Source organism: Heteronotia binoei, chromosome 5 (assembly GCF_032191835.1).
Source record: "Heteronotia binoei isolate CCM8104 ecotype False Entrance Well chromosome 5, APGP_CSIRO_Hbin_v1, whole genome shotgun sequence".
In the NCBI taxonomy this organism is placed as follows: domain Eukaryota; kingdom Metazoa; phylum Chordata; class Lepidosauria; order Squamata; family Gekkonidae; genus Heteronotia; species Heteronotia binoei.
The window spans coordinates 116700965-116726254 of record NC_083227.1 but is presented as its reverse complement, the minus strand read 5'-3'; the positions used below and the strand labels follow the sequence as shown (position 1 = coordinate 116726254).

The 25290-nt window shown below is 42.3% G+C and overlaps 1 protein-coding gene across 5 annotated transcripts in view; it reads right to left on the bottom strand.

Annotated features, from left to right (window-relative positions):
- The window catches only part of EBF1 (EBF transcription factor 1), a 553072-nt gene that overhangs the window by 180697 nt on the left and 347085 nt on the right, over nucleotides 1–25290 (bottom strand). For all 5 annotated transcript variants that reach the window (XM_060240230.1, XM_060240234.1, XM_060240231.1 and 2 more), the window contains exon 7: nucleotides 23389–23470. In XM_060240230.1, coding sequence (XP_060096213.1) covers nucleotides 23389–23470 — 82 coding nt within the window. The remainder of the gene's footprint in view (nucleotides 1–23388; nucleotides 23471–25290) is intronic.

Here is a 25290-nt window from a genome sequence, read left to right as displayed (position 1 = left end):
CTTCAACAGATTCCTTTGGAGTTCCTCACAATCCTCTCTGGTTCTCACCACCCTGAACAATTTAGTGTCATCCGCAAATTTGGCCACTTCACTGCTCACTCCCAACTCTAAATCATTTATGAACAAGTTAAAGAGCATGGGACCCAGTACCGAGCCCTGCGGCACCCCACTGCTTACCGTCCTCCACTGCAAAGACTGCCCATTTATACTCACTCTCTGCTTCCTATTACTCAGCCAGTTTTTGATCCACAAGAGGACCTGTCCTTTTACTCCATGACTCTCAAGCTTTCTAAGGAGCCTTTGATGAGGAACTTTATCAAAAACTTTCTGGAAGTCAAGGTAAACAACATCTATCGGGTCTCCTTTGTCCACATGTTTGTTCACCCCCTCAAAGAAATGTAACAGGTTAGTGAGGCAAAATCTTCCCCTACAGAACCCATGCTGAGTCTTCCTCAATAACCCATGCTCATCAATGTGCCTACTCATTCTGTCCTTGATAATGGTTTCTACCAACTTTCCCGGTATTGAAGTCAGACTGACTGGCCTGTAATTTCCCGGATCTCCCCTGGAACCCTTTTTAAAGATGGGGGTGACATTTGCTACCCTCCAGTCCTCAGGAACGGAGGCAGATTTCAATGAAAGATTACAGATTTTTGTTAGAAGATCCACAAGTTCAACTTTGAGTTCTTTCAGAACTCTCGGATGTATGCCATCCAGACCTGGTGACTTATTAGTTTTTAATTTGTCTATTAGTTGTAGGACCTCCTCTTTTGTCACCTCAATCTGACTCAGGTCTTTCAACACCCCTTCCAATATTAGTGGCTCTGGGGCGGGCAAACACTTCTCATCTTCCACGGTGAAGACAGAGGCAAAAAATGCATTCAGCTTCTCAGCCATTTCCCCATCCTCCTTCAGTAATCCTTTTACCCCATGGTCATCCAAGGGCCCCACTGCTTCCCTGGCTGATTTCCTACTTCTAATATATTTGAAGAAATGTTTATTGTTGGTCTTTATGTTTTTTGCAATATGCTCCTCATAGTCCCTTTTTGCCTGCCTGATCACAGTCTTGCATTTGATTTGCCACTGCCTGTGTTCCCTTTTATTAATCTCACTTGGACTGATTTTCCACTGCTTAAAGGAGTCCTTCTTACCTTTTACACCTTCCATTACTTTGTTTGTTAACCATGCTGGCCTCTTCTTATACCTGTTTGTGCCTTTCCTAACTTGTGGTATGTATTTTATCTGAACTTCTAGGATTATAGTTTTAAATAGTCTCCAAGCTTCCCCAAGGGTTTTGACCGTATTTACCTTTCCTTTCAGTTTCCTCCTCACATGCCTCCTCATCTCAGAGAATTTACCCCTTTTAAAGTTAAATGTGGTTGTGGCGGTCTTTTTGGACAACTCCCTATTTATACAAACAGTGAAATCAATAACATTATGGTCACTGTTCCCAAGCGGTGCAATCACTTTTACATCTCTCACCAAGTCTTGGGCATTACTTAGGACCAGATCCAGGATCGCCCCACCCCTGGTAGGTTCTGAGACCATCTGCTCCATAGCACAGTCATTGAGAGCATCAAGAAACTCAATCTCTTTCTCTCAACCAGAACACATATTGACCCAATCAATCTGCGGGTAGTTAAAATCACCTATTACGACACAGTTTTTACATTTAGCCGCTATCTTTAATCCTTCCATCATATTATAATCGTCCTCTCTCTTTTGATTTGATGGGCGATAACAAACTCCCATATTTAAATTTCCTTTTGGGCCCTCTATTTCAACCCAAAGCATTTCTAAAAGGGAATCTAATTCTCTGACTTAAAATAGAGGCAAAATTATTTCAGAAGTTCTGGACTACAATTCAGAAGGAATATATATCAGATAATGTAGTTGAAAGTATTTTTTTCATATTATGGAACTTTGAGGGCTTTGAGGGCTTGTTACTCTCTGGTCAGTTAAATGGGCCTAGGAGGGTCAATAGGCTGAATGGGGGAAGTAACATTAGGATCAGGGATCCCAGTCCTGGTGGGGCGTGGGAGATATGGCAGTGGGAGAAGGTCAAATTTTGGAAGGGATATGGGCAGTCTCGGTCCCGTTTCTGCCTTTGTCCCATCCCGAGAAATGCAGGCTGTGAGGATAGGAAGGAATACCCCTCTCCGACACTGGTGCTGTGTAATGCCAGGTCTATTAATAATATGATCTCTATCCTCTGGGACTATCTGGAATACCTGGCTTGCATGACCAAGACCTGGATACGGGATGGTGAAACAGTTGCCCTGCAACAGCTGACCCCCCCAGGTTTCTCAGTCCTCCACCAGTCTTGGACAGATGGGCGGGGTGGGGGCATTGTTGATCCTGGATTCTTATTCCTTTAGGGCACTCCCTGATACAAAGATTGCTGACGTTGAATGTGTGGCTCTGGTGTGGGATGCCAAGGAGTGCCTGGCCATTTGGCTGGTGTACCATCTGCCTAACACCCCAGTCAATGTCCTGCCTGGCCTGATGGAGGTGGTGTCTGCCTGGGCATTGGAGTACCCCAGACTTTTAGTTCTGGGAACTTCAACATCCATGCTGAAGACGCAGCCTCCTTGCATGCTAATGACCTAGTGTCATCCATGGCGACACTGGGGCTCTCCTAATTTGTTTTGGCTCCCATAAATTAAGCGGGACACATGCTGGATCTTATCTTTGCCCCAGGGATTATGGCGGACTGTATTACCACGGATGTGGTGCCATGGTCAGACCACTTTGCCTTGAAGGCCCAGCTATTTATTTTATTGGATTTATATCCCGTCCTCCTCGCCGAAGCAGGCTCAGGGCGGCTGCTATGCGCACCTAGCCCTCCCTGTTTAAGCGGCAAGTGCATTTATGCTCACCCACAAAACCTGATGGACCCTATGCATTCCAAAGGGCTCTGCAAGAACTGATTCCCCCTGGTGGCCCGTTAGATGGTTTAGTGGAAGACTGGCATGGCCATCTTTCTGCAGCCATCACTGTGGTTGCCCCTTGGTGTCCTCTTCACCCTCATGATCACTCAGCCCCTTGATATTCCATGGAGTTGAGGCAGATGAAGCGAGAGCTGAGACAGTTAGAGAGAGTGAGGCAAAGAGCTTGTGACAAAGCTTCGGGAGCATCCTATAGGTCCTTTGTTCAGACCTATGAGATAGCTATGAAGGCTGCAAAGAAGGAGTTCTATGTGGTCTCCATTGCATCTGCAAAATCGCACCCAGCACAATTATTTCGATTAATTCGGTCTTTGACTTCTTTGCCTCAAGGCATTCTAAATGCTAGGGAATCGGCTGTTGCCTGTGAGGCTTTTGCAAATCATTTTGCAGATAAAATCTTGTCACTCCACCATGACCTCCCAGCTACATTTGATACAATATGTGAACTGGAGGCCCCTTTACCCATCTCTGAGTCTGGTCTTGGATCAGTTCAGCCCGCTCTCTCAGGAGGAGGTTGACAAGATCCTGGTGGCTGTGAAACCGACCACTTGCCCCTTTGATCCCTGCCCATCATGGCTGGTAAAAGCCAGTGGCGTTGAGGTAGGAATTCCCCTGCAGGAGATTATCAGTGCTTCCCTGTTATCAGGGACATTCCCAGGGGTTTTGAAGGAGGCAGTGGTTTGCCCTCTCCTGAAGAAACCATCTTTGGACCCTAGGGTCCTTACTAACTACCACCAAGTATTGAATTTACCGTTCCTGGGCAAGGTAATGGAGAAGGCAGTAGCAACACAGATCCAGGCTATCTTGGAGGAAACTGACGCCCTGGAACCCTTCCATTCTGGCTTTTGCCCCACCCATAGGACAGAGATGATGCTGGTCACCTTAGCAGATGACCTCTGGAGGCATCTGGATTGTGGTGGTTCAGCACTGCTGATACTGTTATATCTGTCAGCAGCATTCGATATGGTTGACCATGAGGTGTTGGCCCACCGCCTCGCCAATGCAGGGATTCAAGGATTAGCCTTACAGTGGCTGACCTCCTTTCTCCATGGTCGGGACAGCGGGTGGCTCTCAGGGAGGAATTATCCCAGCAGCACCCACTAGAATGTGGAGTGACAAAGGGGGCAATTCTTTCCCCAATGCTATTTAATATCTATATGTGCCCCATTGCCCAGATGGTCCAAAGATATGGGCTGGGTTGTCACCAATATGCTGATGACACCCAGCTCTATCTGCTTGTGGACAGCCGCCCGGACTCTTTCCCCGAAGAACTGGGTGAGGTATTACAGGCTGTGGCTGGTTGGTTGCTTCAGAGCTGGCTGAAACTGAATCCACCAAAGACAGAAGTCTTGTGTCTGGGTCAGAAGGGGGTGGGGAGTGAGATCAGGTTCCCACCCTTCAGTGGCACCCAACTGATGCCATCAACAGAGGTGAAGAGCCTGGGGGTGTTCCTGAATGCCTCTATCTATGGAGACACAGGTCACCACCACTGCAAGGGCCTCCTTTTGCCATCTGAGGTGGGCCCAGCTGTTGGTCTCCTACCTTACATCCTATGATCTAGCCACAGTGATTCATGCAACCATCACCTCCAGATTAGACTATTGTAACTCTCTCTATGTGGGGCTTCCATTGACCCTGCTCTGGAAACTCCAGAAGGTGCAGAACGCAGGAGCCCGGTTGTTGGCATCGAGGCCTACATGGGTGCGGATGCATCCGGTGCTGTGTGTTGAGAAATACCTGGAGATTTTGGGGGTAGAGACTGAGAAAGGTGTGGTTGGGGGAAGTGAGGGACCTCAGCAAGATATAATGCCATAGACTCCACCTTCCAGGGCAACCATTTTCTCCTGGTGAACTGATCTGTCACCTGGATATCAGTTGTAATAGCAGGAGATCACCAGGCACAATCTGGAAGTTGGCATTCTGAAATATAGATAGTAATGTGTTTCTTAAAGGCAAAAGAATAAATATTTCTAGGACAGAAATGCTTTAAAAGTTGAAAACAATGTTCTATTCAAATTAATTTTAAGTTCTGCTTAATAAAAATACTAAAACAAAATTTTAAGATGTTCTGTAACTTACAGTGCAATCCTGGGGGAAACACCCTTCAGGGAGACCAAAATCCACTCTCTCACAGCTTTAGGCCCACACAGAAACACTAGTCCCTCTTCTAGGACTCCCTGAGGCACCCATGCATGAACAGATAAGCAAGGCTCCCATCCCCCAACCTCCATACCTTCCCTGGGCCTACAACTGCAGCAACAAGCTGCACTGGACAAAGCATCTCCTCCTCCCGAACCCAGCAACCATTGTGCACATCTGAGATATTAGTGTCTGTTGGGGATTCTGGGATGGCAGAGATCTGTGACAACAATTTAATGGGTAGTCTCTTTTGGAGCAAACCAGGGTGAGGTAGCTGGCACCAGGGGGCTGACGTGGCTCAATAAGCAGTGCTGGACCTGTTGTAGGAATGAAGTTATTGATGTCAAGCGCTGCCACTATGGTGAGGCTCAACTGATAGCTAAAAGTGCTGGTAAGCAGAGATGGTCAATTTTAGAGGGCATTGCCCTACCAAGGTCTACTAGGGCCATCTGGACCTGAGCAACCCTAGGGAATATTTGGGTGTGCAAATAAGGGGTTTGAATGGCAAAGAGTAGTGGCTACTGGCCAACATAAGCTGCCAAAGGCAGAAGTGAAGGATACCACAACTGATACGTGTGTTGGCCTTTTTGATGGCCCTGCAGCAGCACAGCAGGCATGATGGTTAATGCTGTCACTGATTATGGTGACCCAGGTTCCTGAAATGCACAACTATCCCATGGCCCAGTGTCCATAGAAGTATGAGCATCTGCCCTTTATGGGGTGAATACATATGGCCTAAGAAGATGCATGTTTCCTTTCATGATCTCTGTTCTGTTTACAAAAGTTGCACCCCAGCCATCTGGCCATATGTGTGACTGGCACATGGCCTAACCATCCCACATGGTGGAAGTTTCTAGCTCTGTAGCCACTGTTTCCCCTTTTCCTTTTCAGGGGATCCCAAGCATTGTGGAAGGGGAAAAGAGTAATACAGGAGGAACCTTTTGGCCACAGCCACAGAGATCTGAGGGTCCCAAGTGCATGCAGCCCCCTTCTAGCAACCTTGTTGATTCTTCTGGATGCCAGAGGGGCCATGGGGTCTGGCAGATGGACCATGGGTACATGACCACAGGCCAGACTAAGCCCTGTACCTGCCCAGGTGTAGCAGGGGCAGCACAGTGTTTAATCCATCCTGGCAAGCAGCCAACCCTGGCAGTTTCAAAGACACTCAAATGGAAACATGTGCTGGGGAGGGGCAGCCCTGGTTGCAGGGGAGCCCATATGGGGCCAAAGACACCTCTACAGATGAAGGGAGTTCAGCTCTGAACTGTCATTCCCTGGTAGGCTTCCCAACCCCCCTGCCCTGGTGGGGGACCACCGATTTAGCGGCCTCCTCCCCCATTCTCCAAAAATCTGGAAGCGGGGGGGATGCAGGCTCTCCATATACAACTTGCAGTGTACTGTTTCCAGGAGGTCAGGCTCTCAACTGCAAAATTAAAGAGCATCTTATTTACAGCTCACAGGCATCTGGGTTTACTGGCAAACACATGTAATAATTTATAAAGCCCTGATCACAGCAGGCTAAGCCAAGTAGCTTTGGGAAGTCTCAAACCTCTCCCTGCTGTCGCTTTTCCGTCTGCAGCACGTGTGCACACACACCGCCGTTTTAGAGCTCCTGAAGGTTTAGAAACCTGCAAACAGTTTTTAAAATGTGTCCCTTTAAGGCTGAGCAGGAAGCAGGAAACAGGAAGGGCTTCATGGGAAAGGATCTGTAACAGTTTCCTCAGAGAACGGCCCCTCCCTTCTTTTGGTTTCGTTTTCAGAGCAAGCCGGAATATTCTGCAGGAACAAGACCCAGTAAGTATTTGTGTGTGTAAGAGGGAGGGGGCAGGGGATTCCTTGGTTTGGAGGCCCTCCCCCGCTTTAGAAAGTGTGAGGGGGGAGGGAAATGTCTACTGGGCACTCTGTTATTCCCTATGGAGAATGATTCCCATAGGGAATAATGGGGAATTGATCCGCGGGTATTGGGGGCTCTGGGGAGGCTATTTTTTGAGGTAGAGGCACCAATTTTTTAGTATAGCATCTAGTTCCTCTCCCCAAAATACCCTCCAAGTTTCAAAACGATTGGACCAGGGGGTCCAATTCTATGAGCCCCAAAATATGGTGCCCCTATCCTTCATTATTTCCTATGGAAGAAAGGCATTTGAAAAGCTGTGCTGCCCCTTTAAATGTGAAGGCCAGAACTCCCTTGGAGTGCAATTATGCTTGTCACACCCTTGTTCCTGGCTCCACCCCCAAAGTCTCCTGGCTCCGCCCCCAAAGTCCCCAGATATTTCTTGAATTGGACTTGGCAACCCTATTCCTTGGTCAGGCTGAAGAGAGGGGAGGCCCTCCAACTGCCATCATGGGTATCTAGATGCTTCCACTGCCAGATGTGTGCTCACACCTGCTCTCAATGGCCCCTAAGGTCCTGCCTTGCAGAAGGCCCCAATGACAGAAACACGCTACTGCTATTGCTACTGATTTCTTAGAATAAAAAAAAATCATAAGGTGATATCTGTAACATATTTAATACAAATAATGCAAATATTAATACTCTGTGAGTATGTAAACTCATATGTAGTGAACATTTTTTAAAACATCTCTCATAGCTCTATGGTCATTATCTATTTATTTTAAATAATCCTGTAAAAGAACTTCTCAGGAGTAAGTGGAGTCTCACAAAACAAAACCCCACATGCATTTCCAGAAAAGACAATGCATTCCATTTTTTGAATGAGTGGAATGTATTTGTATCAAAGCACATGTAAAACTAATTTATAGAGGAAGCAACTCTTATTTTGCTTCTCTTCAAATATGAAAACAGGAGGTGTAGAGTAGGCAGAGGCACAACTTTAAAAGAACAGGCATACCACAGTTTAAAAATTGATTAATGAGGTGCTGACAAACTCATGTAAACATAGGGACAGTCATGCCTGCCAAATTTCAAACCTATCCAAATGTTGTGAAGAAAACACATTTTTAAATTTGAGATAGGGAAACTCAGAAAATGATTTTCAAGTTTAGCAGCAATTCTTCCATTAATTCTTAATTTAAGCTTATATTTAGCATTAGAAGGTGGCAAACTTCTAACTAAAAAGCTTAACATATTTTTAAAGTATATCTTAAATGTGATATCATTTCCAAAGCAGTATATATACATATTTCTGTTCATTACAAGTAGCTCAGTTGCAAATGTTCTGGAAACCAGTTAAAAAAAAACAAAAGCAAAACTGGAAGTTAGAAAATCAAGCTGTTTATCTAGGTTGTGCATGGAGCTTGTTTATTTGTTATAGTGCATCACCTAATATTTCAAGATTAAGAATCACATTACTCCTGAGTTTTAACCACAGTCCATTAAGTTCTGCTAGTCAATTAATTTACAGCACGTTCTTGGTATATCAGTAATCTCTATTTTAGTGGAAGCAAATTTATGCTTTTGTTTATCCCTCTAAACACTTTGTGGGAACAGCTATGGGGAAAAAACTGAACTGCAACAACTACATTAAACAAGCCTCTGAGCAATAGCAGAGTGCACAGCAAGGGTTGGTTTTCAAAATAATTTTGTTCAAGTTAGAATGGGGTGAGATATCATTTCACCATAGCATATGGCAAGAAGACTGAGAGTGAAGTCATGTATGGCGCAGACAAATGGCAACAGCTAAGCCCACCCCATTACAGCCATAATATTTTGACAAGGGTCATATAGAGAGCTCTGTGAGGTGCTGACAGTCAAGGATTTTAGCTGCTTTTATTCTGATTTTTCCCACTCACTTTCCTTCCCCAATCAAGATTATCAACTGCCAGGCCTGTTTATCTCCTATAATATTCAAGCAACAAGTACAAAGGGAAAGGTGGAAAATTAAACCCAACTATCCATTATGAAAATAAAAACACACAGGTGCTGGATATCATGCTGAATATTAAAGTATGAGAGGTGATTTGCTTTGCTGAAAGTGATTAATTTCTTTAAAACACTAAGGTCATGCTAATTGACATGACTTGTATAATTAAGCAGTCTCTGTTTACACATGGAAAGCTCGACTGCTGTGAAGCTGGACTTGCCTGACAGAATGTCTTTACAAGTCAAGAGATCAACAACCCCTCTTATGCCCTAACTCATCACCTACACAAGCTCCTGATTGCTCTTCTAACAGAACATGCAGAAGCATTACCATATGAAAATCAGTTTACATCTTGGGAGAGTTGCACACTGGCAGCACATAGGTAAGCATAAACTGTTGCTTTGACAGTCTTCAGGCCTGGCCATTCATTCTAGATTGCCCTGGCTTAGGGTTGCCAAGTCCAATTCAAGAAATATCTGGGGACTTTGGGGGTGAAGCCAGGAGACTTTGGGGGTGGAGCCAGGAGACATTAGGGGTGGAGCCAAGATCAAGGCTGTGACAAGCATAATTAAACACCTGGGGATTGGCAACCCAATCAGCAGTAGCACCTCCACACTCAGGTGTACCGGCTTGGGGCGGGCCGTTGGGGACCCTGAACTCTTCCTACGTGCTTTTTTCACGCGTCGCCCTCAAGGGCACGGGAGAAGCGCAGCAACATGCACAATCCCCGTTCACCCTCTGGCATTCCCACGCCTCCCTCTCTCTCTCCCCTTTTGCAACTGGGGGGCGAGATCCAGCCCCACTGCCCCTTCCCTACTGGACGGGGGGGGTCTCTCTTACCTGCCGTCTCCTCCCAGCTTGCTCGCCTTCGCCCCCCGCCCCGCATCAGCCGCCCCGCCGCCTGCAGCCATTTTCCACTTCTCCCTCAGCTGTTCCCCATGTGGGAACGAAGACGACTCACAGAAGCCCGGGTCCTGCTGCGGGGCATGGCGGGAAGCATAGCTCCCCGTCCGGAGCTCAGCCCCACAAGCCAATGGGAGGCGAGCGGCCCAGAGAACTACAAGCCTGGAAAGCTGCCGTGCTAGGCAAGCTGGGAGTTGTAGTTCTTTCTAAAGGTGGGGAGAAGAATCGCAGAGCGGGGAAGGGAAGGGAAGGTAAGGAAGCGCAAAGGCTCAAGGCTGTTCCAAAAGGGGCGCCAGGCAGGGGTGGGTTGTTCTTCGCAAGGCCTCCCTGGCACTTTTTTTTTTTTTGCCATTGCTTTTTGCAAAAGGCCGCCCTGCCTCCAAATGCCCCAAGAGCGAGTGGCACCAAAATGGCGCCATTTCCCCCCCGGTTCCGAATTTTGGGAGGGCGGGGGAGGAGGCTTCTATATCTGGGGGCCCCCGCCAGGGCGGGGGAGTTGGGACCCCTACCCTGGCTTCTGAGAGCATATCTTAGAGAATGTTCTGATCAAATTTAGGAATGAAGCAACAGAAACAGAGTTTGAAGGAATAGACAGGAGTTCCTTAAAGAACTCTGTTTCAAAAATTACAGATTCTATGGGAAGAGAACTTAAATTATTTGACTAAGAAACAGTCTTACCAGCCGCTAGGTCCCAGCAGGGGATCCCCTGGTTTTGCAGGCTCCTCCCTACCACCAGCCAGCTGGATGGCAAGGGGAAGCCCTGCCCCAACAACCACCATGTGCCTTTAAATCTTGGCAGGCTTAGAAGAAGTTTGTAAATAACTGCTTGTGCTTTGGAAGGTGTGGGTACCTTTAAATCTCAGCAGGACACAGCTGAAGGAGGGGGTGTGGGTGAGCAGGCAGAGCCATGTGCCTCTTCCCAGTGAGTGAGAGAGAAAGTCATCACAGTTGTTCCATTTTTTTTAGCATTTGTTTCAAAAGTCATGTGTATGGATAGTAAAGAGTTAATCAGAACCTGATTATTTGTATGGATAGAAAAAAAAATTAACTAGAACCTAGACTGCTCTGTTCAGTACTTTGGTTGTCATGTGTTAGTCTGAATAAGTTGGTTTGAATACAGCAGACTACTACATCCAGCAACTCCCATGAGTAAATTGCCACAGTGAGATAATAAAAGTGTGGGTTTGCAAACTATTCATTTTGACTGCTTCGTGAGTGTGTGTATGTTCACTGTTATTTAGTGGAAGTACAACTGCTTGGGGAACCCTTTGAAGGCAGAAAAGAGGTTGAAGAAATCAAGACTATTCAAGGAAACTGCACTGTTGTATTATTTATTTATGTTTTCATTCATTTTAGGGAATAAGAAAGTCTACAGGCTCCACCCCAAATGCCTCCTGGCTCCACCCCCCAAAGTCCCCAGGTATTTCCTGAGTTGGACCTGGCAACCCTACTAACAAAAATAAATGATACCAAATTATTCAGCATTAGCTGGTGGTATGTTACATCAGGGAAGATTATACGTAAATTTGCATTTTATATAGTTATAAACATAGCATTGCACATACATTCTTTGTCATGCCTTCTGCCTTGTGGAATTGCCTGCCTGAGGAGGTCAAGAAGGCTTCCATATTTCTATCATTCCCCATTCCCAGACTGCATAAAATAGAATTATTCAAGATGACATTAAATAAAGGGAATAGGACTGAGTGCAATAGAATGAATCAGAAGTATGCTTTTTGTAAAAGCAATAGGACCGTGCTCTATTCCAGTATTTTTATTGTATGTATTATCCTGCTCTTGCCCTGACCTGAATTGCCCTGGCTAGTTCAGTCTCATCAGATTTTGGAAGTAAAGCATGGTCAGCTTTGGTTCATATTTAGATGGGAGACCACAAAGGTTGCTACCCATAGGCAGACAATGGAAACCACCTCTGTCTTTGCCTTGAAAAACCCAAGAGGAGTAGCCATAAGTCAGCTGCAGCTTGACAGCACTTTCCACCACAATTATACTGCAAAAGCTTAATAATAATAGTGAAGGAACTGGGCATTGATTCCGACAAAGTCTGATAACAAAAGGATGGCAAACCTCTGTTCATACCTCTACAAAAATTACCAGTGGAGGATTAATGCTGGGACCGTCTTCTTGAGGTCTGAATCATTTAGGGTTTTCAAACAAATGGAGAGTGCATGTATAATTTTGCTTACACATATAGGAGATCTACTCAACACTTGGCTGAACACGTTGGGGGGCAGAGAATATGGGCCAAATTATGATATGGTCACCTCAGGATGTGCTGTCATTTTTAAGCAGAGAGCTCCTAGCAGGGAACTCCTTTGAACTGCACTGCAGGACCCAGATCTGGACAGGACCACTGTGGCATGGGGGAGGAATAGCTCCTGCATTCCCTCCACATCATTTTTCTAAACCAGGGGTGGGGAATGTCCATCCTGAGGGCCGTTTATGGCCCTTGAGACCACTTGGTCTGGCCCTCAGGGATTGCTGGGCTGAGCTGAGCCACATGGCTGCCGCCCTGTGGCCTGGTTGGCCAGCCAGGATTGCTGCGGGGCCTGGAAAAGTCACTGTCACAGTTAAGGTAAGTTTCCCCCTCATTTCTTGTTTAAACCACTTTATTGTAATATATTGTAATAACATATCTTCATTTGTCATTAAATGTTAGTACACATATATAACATTTTCTCTACCCCTCTTTTTGTGACCCCCAGCAGTGCATGCCCCCTTAACAAACGTCCCCATATTATTATTTAATCTAATTTGTTATAAGGTAATAAACTTTGTCTATTAGAAAATCTTTCTCCGAACAACTCATAAATTATAATCCGTCTTCATGATATTTCTTCTAAGTCATTAGGAATAAGGGAAAAAAGGTTATAATCCAATAATCATGTCTTTTAAACTGTAATCCATACATCGTTTCTTTAAAAATTAATCATTGTCAAAGATCACCAAATGTCCTTTAACGTTCCATTGTTTTTCAATGTATTTTTGAAACTTTCCCCAATCGTTTTTAAATTTCTCTAAATCTTGTTCTTTTAAGATTCTCGTAAGCTTGTCCATTTCACTCCAATGCATAACTTTCAGAGTCCAATCCCATACTTCTGGTATTTTGTCTTGTTTCCACATTTGCACATATAATGTCCGTGCAGCTGAAAGCATATACCAAATTATTGTTCTATCTTGCTTTTGAAATTTTTCCATTTGTAATCCCAGCAGGAAGATATCTGGTGCTTTCTTAATATTATATCCCAAAACTTTCGAGATCTCCTGCTGAATCATTTGCCAGAATTGCTTCGCCTTTTCACAAGTCCACCACATATGGTAAAAAGATCCTTTATGACATTTACATTTCCAGCATCTATCTGACAACTGATTGTTCATTTTTGCCAGTTTCTTAGGTGTCATGTACCATCTGTATAACATTTTGAAGCAATTCTCTTTAATATTATAACATGTAGAAATTTTCATAGAGTTCTTCCATAGGTGTTCCCACGACTCCATTTGTATTTCCTTATTTATATTTATTGCCCATTTTATCATTTGTGATTTAACTACTTCCTCTTCCGTAGACCATTTCAATAATAGTTTATAGAACTCAGCTTTTCACTTTCTCCAAATAGCATTCTCTCCAGTTCTGTTTGTTCTTGTCTTATTCCATAGTTCTTTATCCTGTTCAAGCAAGCTCTTTATTTGTTGCAGTTGAAACCAATTATATTTATATTGTTTATCTTCAGCTGTTTTTAATTCCACCTTCCCCCCTTGGATCTTTAAAAGTTGTTTATATGTTAGCCACTTCTCTTCTTTAATATCTGAATACAATTTTATTACTTCTGTTGGTACTATCCATAGCCATTTCCTCTCATCACCATATATTTTATATTTTGACCAGGTATTTAACAGATTGTTTCTGATATAGTGATGTGAGAAGAAACCATCCATCTTATTTTTCCCATAGTACTTATAAGCATGCCATCCAAAGACATTTCCATGTCCTTCTAATGTCAATAACTTCCTATTTGATAATGTCATCCATTCCTTAGTTCACACCAGACAAACTGCATCATGATACAGCTTTAAGTTAAGCAGTTGGAATCCACCTCTTTCTTTCGCATCAATCAGAATTTTCATTTTAATTCTTGGTTTTTTCCCAGCCCATACTAATTCGGAAAGTTTCCTTTGCCATCTATCAAATTGTTTATTGTCTTTCACTATTGGGATTGTTTGAAACAGGAACATAATTCTCGGTAAAACATTCATCTTAATTGCAGAGATTCTACCCAACACAGACAGGTTCAATCTGTTCCATTTAATCATATCTCCATTGATCTTGCACCAAAGTTTTTCATAATTGTTTTTATACAAATCAACATTTTTGTTGTTATTTCCACACCTAAATATTTTACTTTTGAAGTAATTTCACACTCTGTTAATCACTGTAGTTCTTCCTGTTTGCTCTTTATCATATTTTTACACAAAAATTTTGATTTTTCTTTATTTATATAAAAACCTGCCAATTCTCCATATTCTTGTATTTTACGAAGCAGCAATGGTGTTACATGAGTGGGATTTTAATTTATAAACATCACATCATTTGTAAATGCTCTGTATTTGTAAGAAAAATCTTTCATTTTTAGCCCCTCTATCTCTTTATCGTCTTGGATTTGAATTAGCAAAACCTCTAAAGTCATTATAAATATCAGTGGAGATAGAGGGCAGCCTTGCCTTCTTCCTTTATTTATCATCATTTTTTTCTGTTAAGTCTGCATTAATGCAGAGCCTTGCTGATTGTTCAGAATATATCGCCTTTACCATTCTAATGAAATTTTCTCCCAATCTCAATTTCTCCATCACTGCAAACATAGTCCCAATGCACATTATCAAATGCTTTCTCTGCCTCTGCAAAAAATAATGCTACTTCTTTTTCAGGGTGTTTCTCATAATATTCAATAATACCTATAACTGTCCTTATGTTGTCTCTGATTTGTCTCTTGGGAAGAAATCCTGCTTGTTGTTCTTTAATAGAACTGTTCAAATGCTGTTTAAGGCATTCTGCTAAGATCCTTGCGTATATTTTAAGGTCATTATTTAGTAATGAAATTGGTCTACAATTTTTCACATTTGTGGAGTCTCTGTCCTCTTTTGGTATCAAAGAGATTACTGTTTCTTTCCATGTACTAGGAACTTTCCCATCTTATAGTGTTCATCAATGTCTGAAGTTTTGGTAATAGCGTCTCAGCGAGAACTTTATAAAATTTTGCCATGAAGCCATCTGGACCAGGTGCGTTTCCTAATTTCATTAAGTTTATCGCCTCTTTTATTTCTCCTCTCTCAATTGGTTTATTCAACAAATTCTCCTTGTTTTTTGTTAATGAGGGCGGAATATAAATCCAATATCTTCTTCTTAATATTCTGTAGATACTCATCAATTCTTTTTTCTATCAACATTTTTGGCTTTTAAACAGCTTGGCATAATATTTGTAAAATTCCCTTTTAATGCCTTCATGGTCAATAATGTATTTTTTTCCAGATACAATTTTGTTAATTACTTTATTCTACCTTCTTTTTTTCATTTGCCATGTAAGATATTTTCTGGGTTTATTCGCACCTTCAAAAGATTTCTGCTGTAGTCTTTTTAAATTCCATTCCAATTATTTATTCAGCAAATGACTCAGTTGGCTTTGTAGTATTGTAATTTCTCTTATAATCTTCTTTTTCCAGGTCGTTTTTTAAGCTCTTTCTCTTTTTTGCCAATTTCTTTCTGAATGTCCACCATTTGTTTATTTTTGGCTCTTTTATCCTTGTTGTTCAATGTAATCAAAATGCCCCTCATTACTGCTTTATATGCATCCCACACAATTTGAAACTGGGTATCTTCTTTTTCATTTATTTGGAAGAAGCATTTAGTTTCCTTTTCCAGAGGAACCACTATTCCTGTTTCTGTAGCAAATCCTCATTTATCTGCCATCTTAGAGTCTTTTCCCCTGATTTTGCAGACCACAATATTGGATTATGGTCTGCTCTTATTTTAGGAAGTATCTCTATTTTCTTCGTTAAAAGTCCAAGATCTTTTGCAGTCCAGATTGACAGTATCGGTTGCTTTAAGGCTTCTTGTACTGTTGGCACGATTATGTAACACTTGCTATACAGGTGATAGTGAAAGCATGTGAGGAGCATGTGTAACCCATTAGCCAATAAGGAATGTGATTGGCTGGTGGGGGTATAACAGCAGTAGCCACAATGCTACCTACTGTGGAGAGAACAGACGGAGAGGAGTGGTATGCTGTTGGATTGTTGGATGGACTGATATTATGGACTGTGTAACCGACTATTCTTTTGGACTGTGTGTACCTGTACCTTTCAACTGGCTGGACTGACTGTAAGTGGACTGACCTCTGGACTGTAACTTGACTTTGCTATTGCCTAAACCCTAATACAATTCTGTTAACTGGCTGCCTGTGAGTGTGTATTCATTAGAACATCAGCTGAGGCTGGGCTGACCAGAGTGGCCCTGCGGGACATTTCCACTACACTCTGTCACAGATCATGTCAATTTTCAAAAAAGAGTTGTGCCTTGCCGAAAAGTAAGTATAATCACGTTCTTTGGGATTTAATTCCCTCCATATATCCTCTAAACTCTCCTGTTTTACCAGTTCAAAGAATGATTTCGGTAGTTTCCCTTCGTTATTTTTTTCCCCAGTTCTGTCCAGAGTATTTTTCACTGTTCCATTAAAGTCTCCCATTATCATAATTTGATCATGTACAACTTGGTCCAATTGTTGCATTATATCTTTTTAAAAAGAGTCTTTTGCTCCATTTGGAGCATATACTCCCAGCAATAAAGTTCTTTTATAATTCAGTGTCACTTCTACCGCAATATATCTGCCATCATCATCTTTAGAAATTAATTTCGGGTCAAGTTCTTGTTTGATATAAAATACTACACCTCTTTTTTTCTCCTTAGCCAATGAAAAAAATTCCACACCAAGTTGTTTATTCCATAAAAATTTGTAAACCGTTTGTTTGATGTGTACTTCTTGTAAATAAATTATGTTACATTTTTGTTTCCCAATCCAGTGAAAAGTTGCCCTTCTTTTTTGTGGTGAGTTAAGTCCATTTATATTCCAAGATATTAATTTGTAATCCATAATGCTTTTATTTCTTGATCTGATTCCCCAAAGTCTTTATGCTCACTCAAAAAGTTTGCCATTTGCTGATGGTAAATCTCCATCCTTTGAATTCAAAACTCAAATCCTCTGGAAGTTCCCATCTGTATCTTATTTCTTTTTCTGTCAGCCTTTTGTAGTGTCTCCTGACATTGATGACTTTCCTTGGCAGTTCTTTCATGATTCTTACTTTGCTGCCATCCACCTCCAGTGGGCTCTTAAATTGTTTACTAAGAACTCTTCCCACCATGTATCTTGTCACAAATCTTACCACCACATCTCTTGGTAGTTTATTTTTTTCTTGCATATTCCAAATTTACTATGTAAATATAATCATAGTAATGATCAGTTTCTTCTGGGTCCTCTCCTAAAAATTCAGCAATAATTTTAATTATATATGTCCTTAGATCAGTAGTAGTAGACTCAGCCACACCTCTTAGCTGTAGTTGGTTCTCCATAAATTTACAGTCTACTAGTAATGCTTTCTCCTGCAATTTTTGCATAGTGGAATCTGCATGGTCCATCCTCATATCTAGATCTTTCACCTTTTCTTCTACTTTTTGCACTTTTTGCAAAGCTGCTTGTGAATCTTTTCTAAGATCTTCCATATCTTTTTTCAAAAAAATTTTCACATCTTCTGCACTCATCTCAATATTTCTTTTTAGCTCTGTTTTTGTTTCTCTAATTATATTTGCCAATCTTGCTTCCATAGCATTCATTGCTACTTGCCATTCTGCTTTATCTATCTTGTCTGGTTTAGATTTAGCCATTCCCTCTCCTTCAAGTGATCTAGCCCTCATACATTGCTGCTTTACGGCTGATCTCAGCTCCATCATAGTTGCTTGGCTGTTGCTTTAAATAGGTTCAAAAGTTGACCTCTCAAATTCAAATTTTGAGCACACAGACTTATAGATTAGATCATGCCCTGTTAAATAAGCCCAAAACCTCCGTTCTCCGATGCTCCTAAGTCAAGATATATTTTTTTTAATTGCTCAAAATGGCAGCCGCAGTTTTTCTATCAGTTTAAAAACTTTTTTCCTTTTTACTCCAAAACAGCACCAAAATTAGTTTTAAGTATATAGTCCAATAGTTTTTACCTTTTAATGATGATATCTGCCGGCTCTGCTATTTTTCAATGTCCAATTTTTTTTTAATTAACTTTTAAAATTTTGACCTTCTTTTAATGGCGTCTGATACTTCTCTATGGTTTTGGGTCCTAGAGAGGGCTGGAGGACTTGTTATTTTTCCCTTCTCTTAATGGCGCCGTCCTTTACCTACCTTCCTTTCTTGACATGAAGTCTCGTTTTCTATGGTTATGAAGTCTCACATTGTTTCAATGACAAAACTTCCTATACTGTAGTCACCAGCTCAGCTGATCTTCTGGGAGGAGCTTTCTGTTCAAATCGCAGGTTTGCCAAACAACTTCTATTTTTCCTCTTTTAAGCTTGTTTCTCACTATTTTAAAGTCCCAATTTCAGCCCCTCCTTTACACTCCTAGGTATACTTTTCCAGCTCCAGACTTTTGCTTTTAGTTTTATTTAGGCTTTTATTCACCCCAGAGTGACAGATATTAATCTATTACTTTCAGTTCTTTTATCCTTATTCGCACTGCTCCATAAGTTCTCAAATGTTAATCAGTCTCATAGAAGCTTTGTATCTTGATAGATTTTAGCCAATTAATGGCCTCAGAGATCCTCTGTAGACAATGGAATGCAGTCCTTCTCAGGGGACTCTTCAAAGCCAAAAAGAAACCCCACTGGAGTTTCTCGTCAGCCAAAGTAAATTCCCTACTTCACATGCATTTCTTGGCCCCCTCCCTACCTGGAAGGGGTAGGCAGCAGGTGTTCAAGTCACTTTCTCTGCCCAGAACAGAGGTTCTGATCTGCCCTTCTGCTGAAGAGCAGCTCAATCCTCCATGACCAAAACCGAAAGCCCATTTCCCTCTCATTTCTTTATTTCCCTTTCTTTCTATTTCTTCTCCCCATTTCTTTGTTTCTCTTAATTTTTCTTTCTTTATTTCCCTTTGTTTTCCTTTCTTCCCCCATTTCTTTATTTCCCCTTTCCCCCTTCTTTATTTTCCTTTATTACCTTTCCTTCCTTCCATTTATTTATTTCCATTTCTTCCCCACCTTTCTTTATTTCCCTTTATTCCCATTTTATTCCCCCATCTCCCTTTCTTCTCCCCTTTATTTCCCTTTCCCCCCCAATTTGTTTATTTTCTTCTATTCCCCTTTCTTCCCCTCATTTCCTTATTTTCCTTTATTACCCAGCTACCACCAGTTCAATTTTCACTTGATTATCCCAGATGGTGTGGCCTAATATGCTAATGAGTCCCTACTGGGCTTTTTCTACCAAAAAACCCGCAGACCTAGGCATTTGCCTAGGGCAGTGGGTCGTGTGTGTGTGTCAAATTAGGCTCTTCCCACATGACTTCAAATAGAAAAACAATTATTTGCATTAATTTTGCTAGCCTGGATCATTCTCCCTCGATGGAGCACTGTTTTTTAAGCTGATAATTTTGTATGGCCCGCGAATGATGTTATAAATATCCAAATGGCCCTTGGCAGAAAACAAGGTTCCCCACCCTTGTTCTAAACTGAAACAGAACTAAAAGGCATATGGACAAGGCAAATGGTATCATTTCAAGTTAGGAAAAGAGTGCAGTGGGGAAGACAGGAGCCCCTCTTCTCCCTGCAGTGTCATGTTCCAGATATAGTTGCCAACTCTGGGTTTGGAAATACCTGGAGATTTTGGAGGTGGAGCCTGAGGAGGTCAGGTTTGAGTAGGGGAGAGACTTAATAGGGTATACTACCACAGAGTCCACCTTCCAAGGTGGCCATTTTCTCCAAGGGAAATTATTTACTCTCTTTTCTTGATTGTCCCTATGCCTTTTGTGTGTGTGTTTGTCTTGCTTTATGCTGCTCCCAGGCTTCTGACATTTATGCCCACTTTTGCATAGGCTCAGCTCTGGAGAAATCATGATTTAATTAAATTAACGGTGGTTGGTGTATTTGTTTGAATACAGACTACTTCACTGGCTCTGATAATTAACTTATCTGTTAAACCAGACTCTGAAACCATAGTTTGAAGCTGGTTTGTTAATCACAGTTAGGCTGCAGTCAGGTGAGCACTTTGATCCAATGGTGGTGGTGTTCCCTTCTAGATTTAAAGTGCATGATCAGAGTGCTACATGGGCTTCACATTCCCCAGTCATTGGCATCCTGTTCTGACCTGTCTTCAAATCAAAGTTATTTGACACTGGGAAAAGACTGATCTTTATGGATATCAGTGCTTTCACCCTGTATTTCTAGCTGTTTGAACTCCCCTGTTGTGAAGCAAGGCAGTTGGTTGGGAAGTGTGAACCTACCATTCTGCTTTTTTTTAAAAAAAACCCTGATAGTGATGTGTGCATAAATCGATCTTTGCCCCCAGGGTTTTGAATCACCACTAGTGTATTTCTGCACCTACCACACTGTCAGGATCAGAAGCCCCCAGGAGAATTGTTCTGAGACACAATCCCCCCCCCCAAAAAAAATTCTCCTTTTCTTGGGGTTGGAAAGCTGTGGAAATAGTCCCGAGTTAGGCTCCTATATTGGCAGGGAGCCTCGGAAGGCTGGCAACCCTATTCTCCATCCCACTTCCTCCCATGCAAACTGTGTTAGCAGAAAAAGGGTTGCTGTTTGAGCAATGGCTGATACAAAAGTAAATATACTGAAGTCAATGGGGCTACTTTCACATAAATCTGCATAATGCTTACACTCCCCCCCCTGTATTATGCATATGTGTGAAAGACAAAAAAAAAGAAGATGCTGTCCAACCAACCACTCCGCAGCAACAATCTGAAAGGCTAGACCTTGAATTCAGCAGGAGTGCAGCTCTTGAACCTTCCTGAGTGTTCCCCCTCCTCCTCCCCACCTACCTACCTTGTCCACTGAATAGTTGGTGCATAATAATCCCTGGATTAAGAGAGTGGGCAGCCAGCCAGCCACCAGGGCTTTGCCACACCCCCAGCAGCCCTCATTAACCCCTGGAAAAGCCCGTGCCACCTTTCTCTACTTCTTATGTGATTTTGAGTGGTGGGTGGTGTGCTGGCCTTTTGACTGTGGGGAGGGGCAGCCAAGGAGAGCCCCAGGTGAGCAAAGCCTGCTTGGGCTTGCTGGATCTCAAGCCAGGCCAATCAGGCCTCACTTGCACAGGGCTCTCCTTTCTTTTGTTGGGTTGCTTTTAGCTGGGGGGGCTGGCATATGCTAATGAGTTATGCTAATGAGCCCCACCACCTATTTTCTACAAAACGACCGCTGTGAATGGTCAACCACAGAGTGAGCACATGGTAAAGTGGGTTAAGGGTGGCATGTTTGGACAAATCTCTCCAGAACAACTAACACCAGTAGTGGTGCAGCGAGATCGATCCAAGCCTATCATCTGACCACAGCCTTAGTCTGAATTATGGTTTTGCATAATGCATGAATGTGGACCTCCTTGGTTAATGCTGCCTTGCGTCCTCATCACAATTCAAATTATGTTCTCTTTGGAAAAGAGTGAAGGCAATAAAGCCAGACTTTGTTGTCAAGCCAAAGCAGGATTTGAATGACCATCTGTGAGAGGACTCTTATTTCACATGAGCCATAACTGAAATAGCCCATAGTTCCACATTATATCTGAACTAAACCACAGACTAATACTACAACTATTATCTCAGTGCAGTAATCCCTAAAGCTAGAGGACTGCAGATATAGTAGTTTTTTTCAAACATAAAATGTGGTATATTTTATGTCATATATTAATATTTCACTTAACTGGGAGCAGAAAAAAATCAATAAAAATTCTCCTTGTAGGTAATAAATGGAGTTATACATTGCAAGCTTTACAATTTGTACAAGTTAAAATTTTTGGATCATTAATAGACACCCCTATCAAACATGTGGGGAAAACTGCATCTTTTTATTTATTTTTTTATTTTATCTAAATTATGGGCATTCAAATATCTCTAGTCATTTTATGACTGGCTTTTGTATTAATGTAAGTTCAATTTGCTAAATTTTAGATTTTCTTCCAGTTAGGCTCTATAATATATCAAATCTTCATCCCAATGTAGGTTAAAATTTGTTCAGACTAATAATTACTGACAAAAACTGACAATAAATTTTGGCTAATATTTTTCCAAAGATCTTTATGAATATCCACTTGTTTTTCAAAGTCAATTAAAGCTGTTTTCGGTGATTCATTTTTGAACTCTGTGTTTAGGAGTTACATATTGCATGGAGATCTGTGATCATACCTCCCAGTGTTTATATTGACAATAAAATACATCCAAACAGGAGCCCAGTTTGGATCAAGTCCACTGCACCAGGGCAAGGACACTATAATCCTTTCCCCAATATTGTGTCTTCAACACAGCCGCTGCCCTGTACAAAAGGCAAGTACAATATGAATACAATATCTTCTAAGAAGGGCTAGGAACACACAATGTGTAATTTTCCTTGAGTCCCTTTGAGAAAGCTGGACTAGAAATAATGCAAATAAAATAAAATAAGAACAGCTTGGAGTAATATACGAAAAGCACTGAAAATGTTGGGAGTTTTCTGCACACATTTTTACTTAATCATCTGAGATGTCCTACAGTAATAATTTCAGTTGGTCTTAATAAAGGATATTATATGGATAAGAGTTTTGCAGGGTAGCTGTGTGTTGGTCTGCAGTAGAACACCTAGATTTGAGTCCAATGGAGCCTTAGAGACCAGCCAGATTTTCAGGGTATGAGCTTTTGAGAGTAAATGCATCTGATGAAGGTGCATCGTCTCTTGAAAGATTATACCCCAACAAACTCAGATCCAGATAATTAGTGAAGAATTTTATTTAACACCTCCTAAAGGATGGAGCTCCTTCTTATTCTGGTATTGTGTGGTATTCCCAGTTCTGGTTGGTGATCAATGTCAAGGCTGTGAAGGGAATTTTCCTACATGCAAATATCTGGGAAAGGTTTTTTGTTTTTGTTTTACATCCCAAGAAGCACTAAGTGGAATATTTGGAAAGGGAGGGGAGGTACTGATTTTTTTGTCCTACTCAAACTGTTTAAAAATTGAAACAGGGAAACAGGTATTGTACATTTTAGGTCTAAATATTTTGTGTCCCAGGTTCAATCCCCAGCAACTCCCATTTAAAAATGATCAAGTAGTACATTATGTGAGAGATCCCTGCTTGTGACCCTGGAAAGCTACAGCCAAACAGAGTAGATAATATTGACCTCAACAGACCAGTGGCCTGACTCAGGCAACTACTGTGTTCCTGTATTCAGTTGTTAGCATACACCAACTATTTACCCAGGTTACATTGATTGAAATTATTTCTAATCTACATCCTCAAAGTACAATTAATCACAAAGGAAGAAGGGATACTAACCTGAAACCTCCGCATGTCTCGAGGGTTTCCTGCATTTTTTAGGCAGTTCTGGTTACATTTAAGAAAGAATTTCAAGAAGAATCTAGAAGAACAAGAGAGATTGTGTTTAGTACGTCAGTTTTTAAAACATATGCAACATTTCTTTGGCTTATCCAGCAAATTCTTACCTCTCTAAAACTGTTTAAATGGATTACATGGATAAAGACTGGTCTCACCCAGTTCTAATGCATCAAAGTACTGAGTCACACAAATAGCTATGCACAAAGCAGTGCCTCTGAAATCAATGTGGTTATTAGTTTTACTAACATGCTTTCTGAAACTTCTCTTATGCAAGGATAACAGAAAAAAGAAATCTGATTGTCGGCACTCACATCTAAAGATTCTGGAACTGTTGACTCCATATTGAATGTTTGCCTGCTACTGAAAATAGTTGCAGTTTGATATGATAAATTAGGGTCCCAATTTCCGCAGCAGGGGGACTTGGGGTGGGGGTTGTTCCAAGAGAGGATGGGGCTTTCCTCCATGCAATGACATCATACACACAGCTCCATGTGCACATATCGCTCCACACTTTCCCCAACCATTTAAAGGGACCATCTATATAAACAGTTGGGGGGAAAGGGTGCCATATACTGCTGTCATCCAAGCCAGAGATCTGAGCTTGGAAGGCAAGAGTAGGTAGCTCCCTGCTCTGAGAAAGTGGGTGCTCTGCATGCTTGCCCCCAAACTGCAAATTCACAGCTGGGAGGGGGGGTAGGTGCACATGGCACCCATGAGGCCAGGAAGGACTATTGGGAGTGGGACTTCCCCCACTTGCCAACTGGCTAGCATCAGGGGGAAGCCACCAAAACAGGGGGATCCTCCTCCCCCAGGCACTGGCATTCTTATGACAAACTGGTATGTTTTTCTGCATTATATAGGCTGATAGCAGACGGGCAATTTGGGGTGGCTGGGAGGTGGCCAAAAGTGGGACAGCTCAAAAAGAGCTGTCCCAGAGCCTCCACACGGTCCCCAGTAAGGCGGCCCCATCCCGTCCATGAGGCAACTGGGCGCCTCCACATGGGGAGGTGCCCCAGAAGTCGCTGCTCTGCTTTTTAAAAAATGGGTTGAGCACTCATGCACATGAGTGCTCTGACTGGCCTGTAAAGAAAAAAAAGCCAGAAATGGCTTGGGGCGGCTTGGTCTTCCACACTGCCAAGTTGCCTCATGTGCGCCCTTCCCCTTCCAGACATCGAGGAGGTGACTGGCGACCGGCCCAAACATTTACTACCGCTTCCAAAGTGATAGCTTTTTGAGTCGGGTGGATCAGCCTGGAGGATGTGGTGAGTACGGGACAAGGGCTGGTGGCAGATGTTGCTGTCAGGGGGGGGGGGGGCTTGGGGTCAATTTCAGAGGCATCTCTGAGTCGACTCAAAGTGCTGGTCTGTTATCAGCCATAATGACTCAAATTTATTGAAATCCAAATTGCAAGTAATATTGTTCCATATCGTAACAATTAGGTGCATGCTATTTTACCTAAGACATGAAGCACATCCATGCATACTCATATCCAATCATACACAAACACAAACATATACACCAAATAACTCCTATCAATTATCTCCTATCAACATCTGTTTAGTTGGGGGGCCCTAGACTAATGTTAAGACAGAAGATGCTACTCTAATTAAATGTTCCATTCCCAGACTGTCTTCGGTTCTTCAAGCAGTAACTCCTTCATCTACCTAACACCACATACAGGATGAAAGCAGATCCCCTACAAAGGGTTGAGTCACATGAATAGTTCCCATTGGAGAATAACAAAAGAGCTAACAAAAGTGGGGAAGAGTCTAGTTTGACCAATAGGCTCAAGCAGGGGTTGTTTTGTAGAAAAATAGGTGGTGGAGCTCATTCAGGGATTGT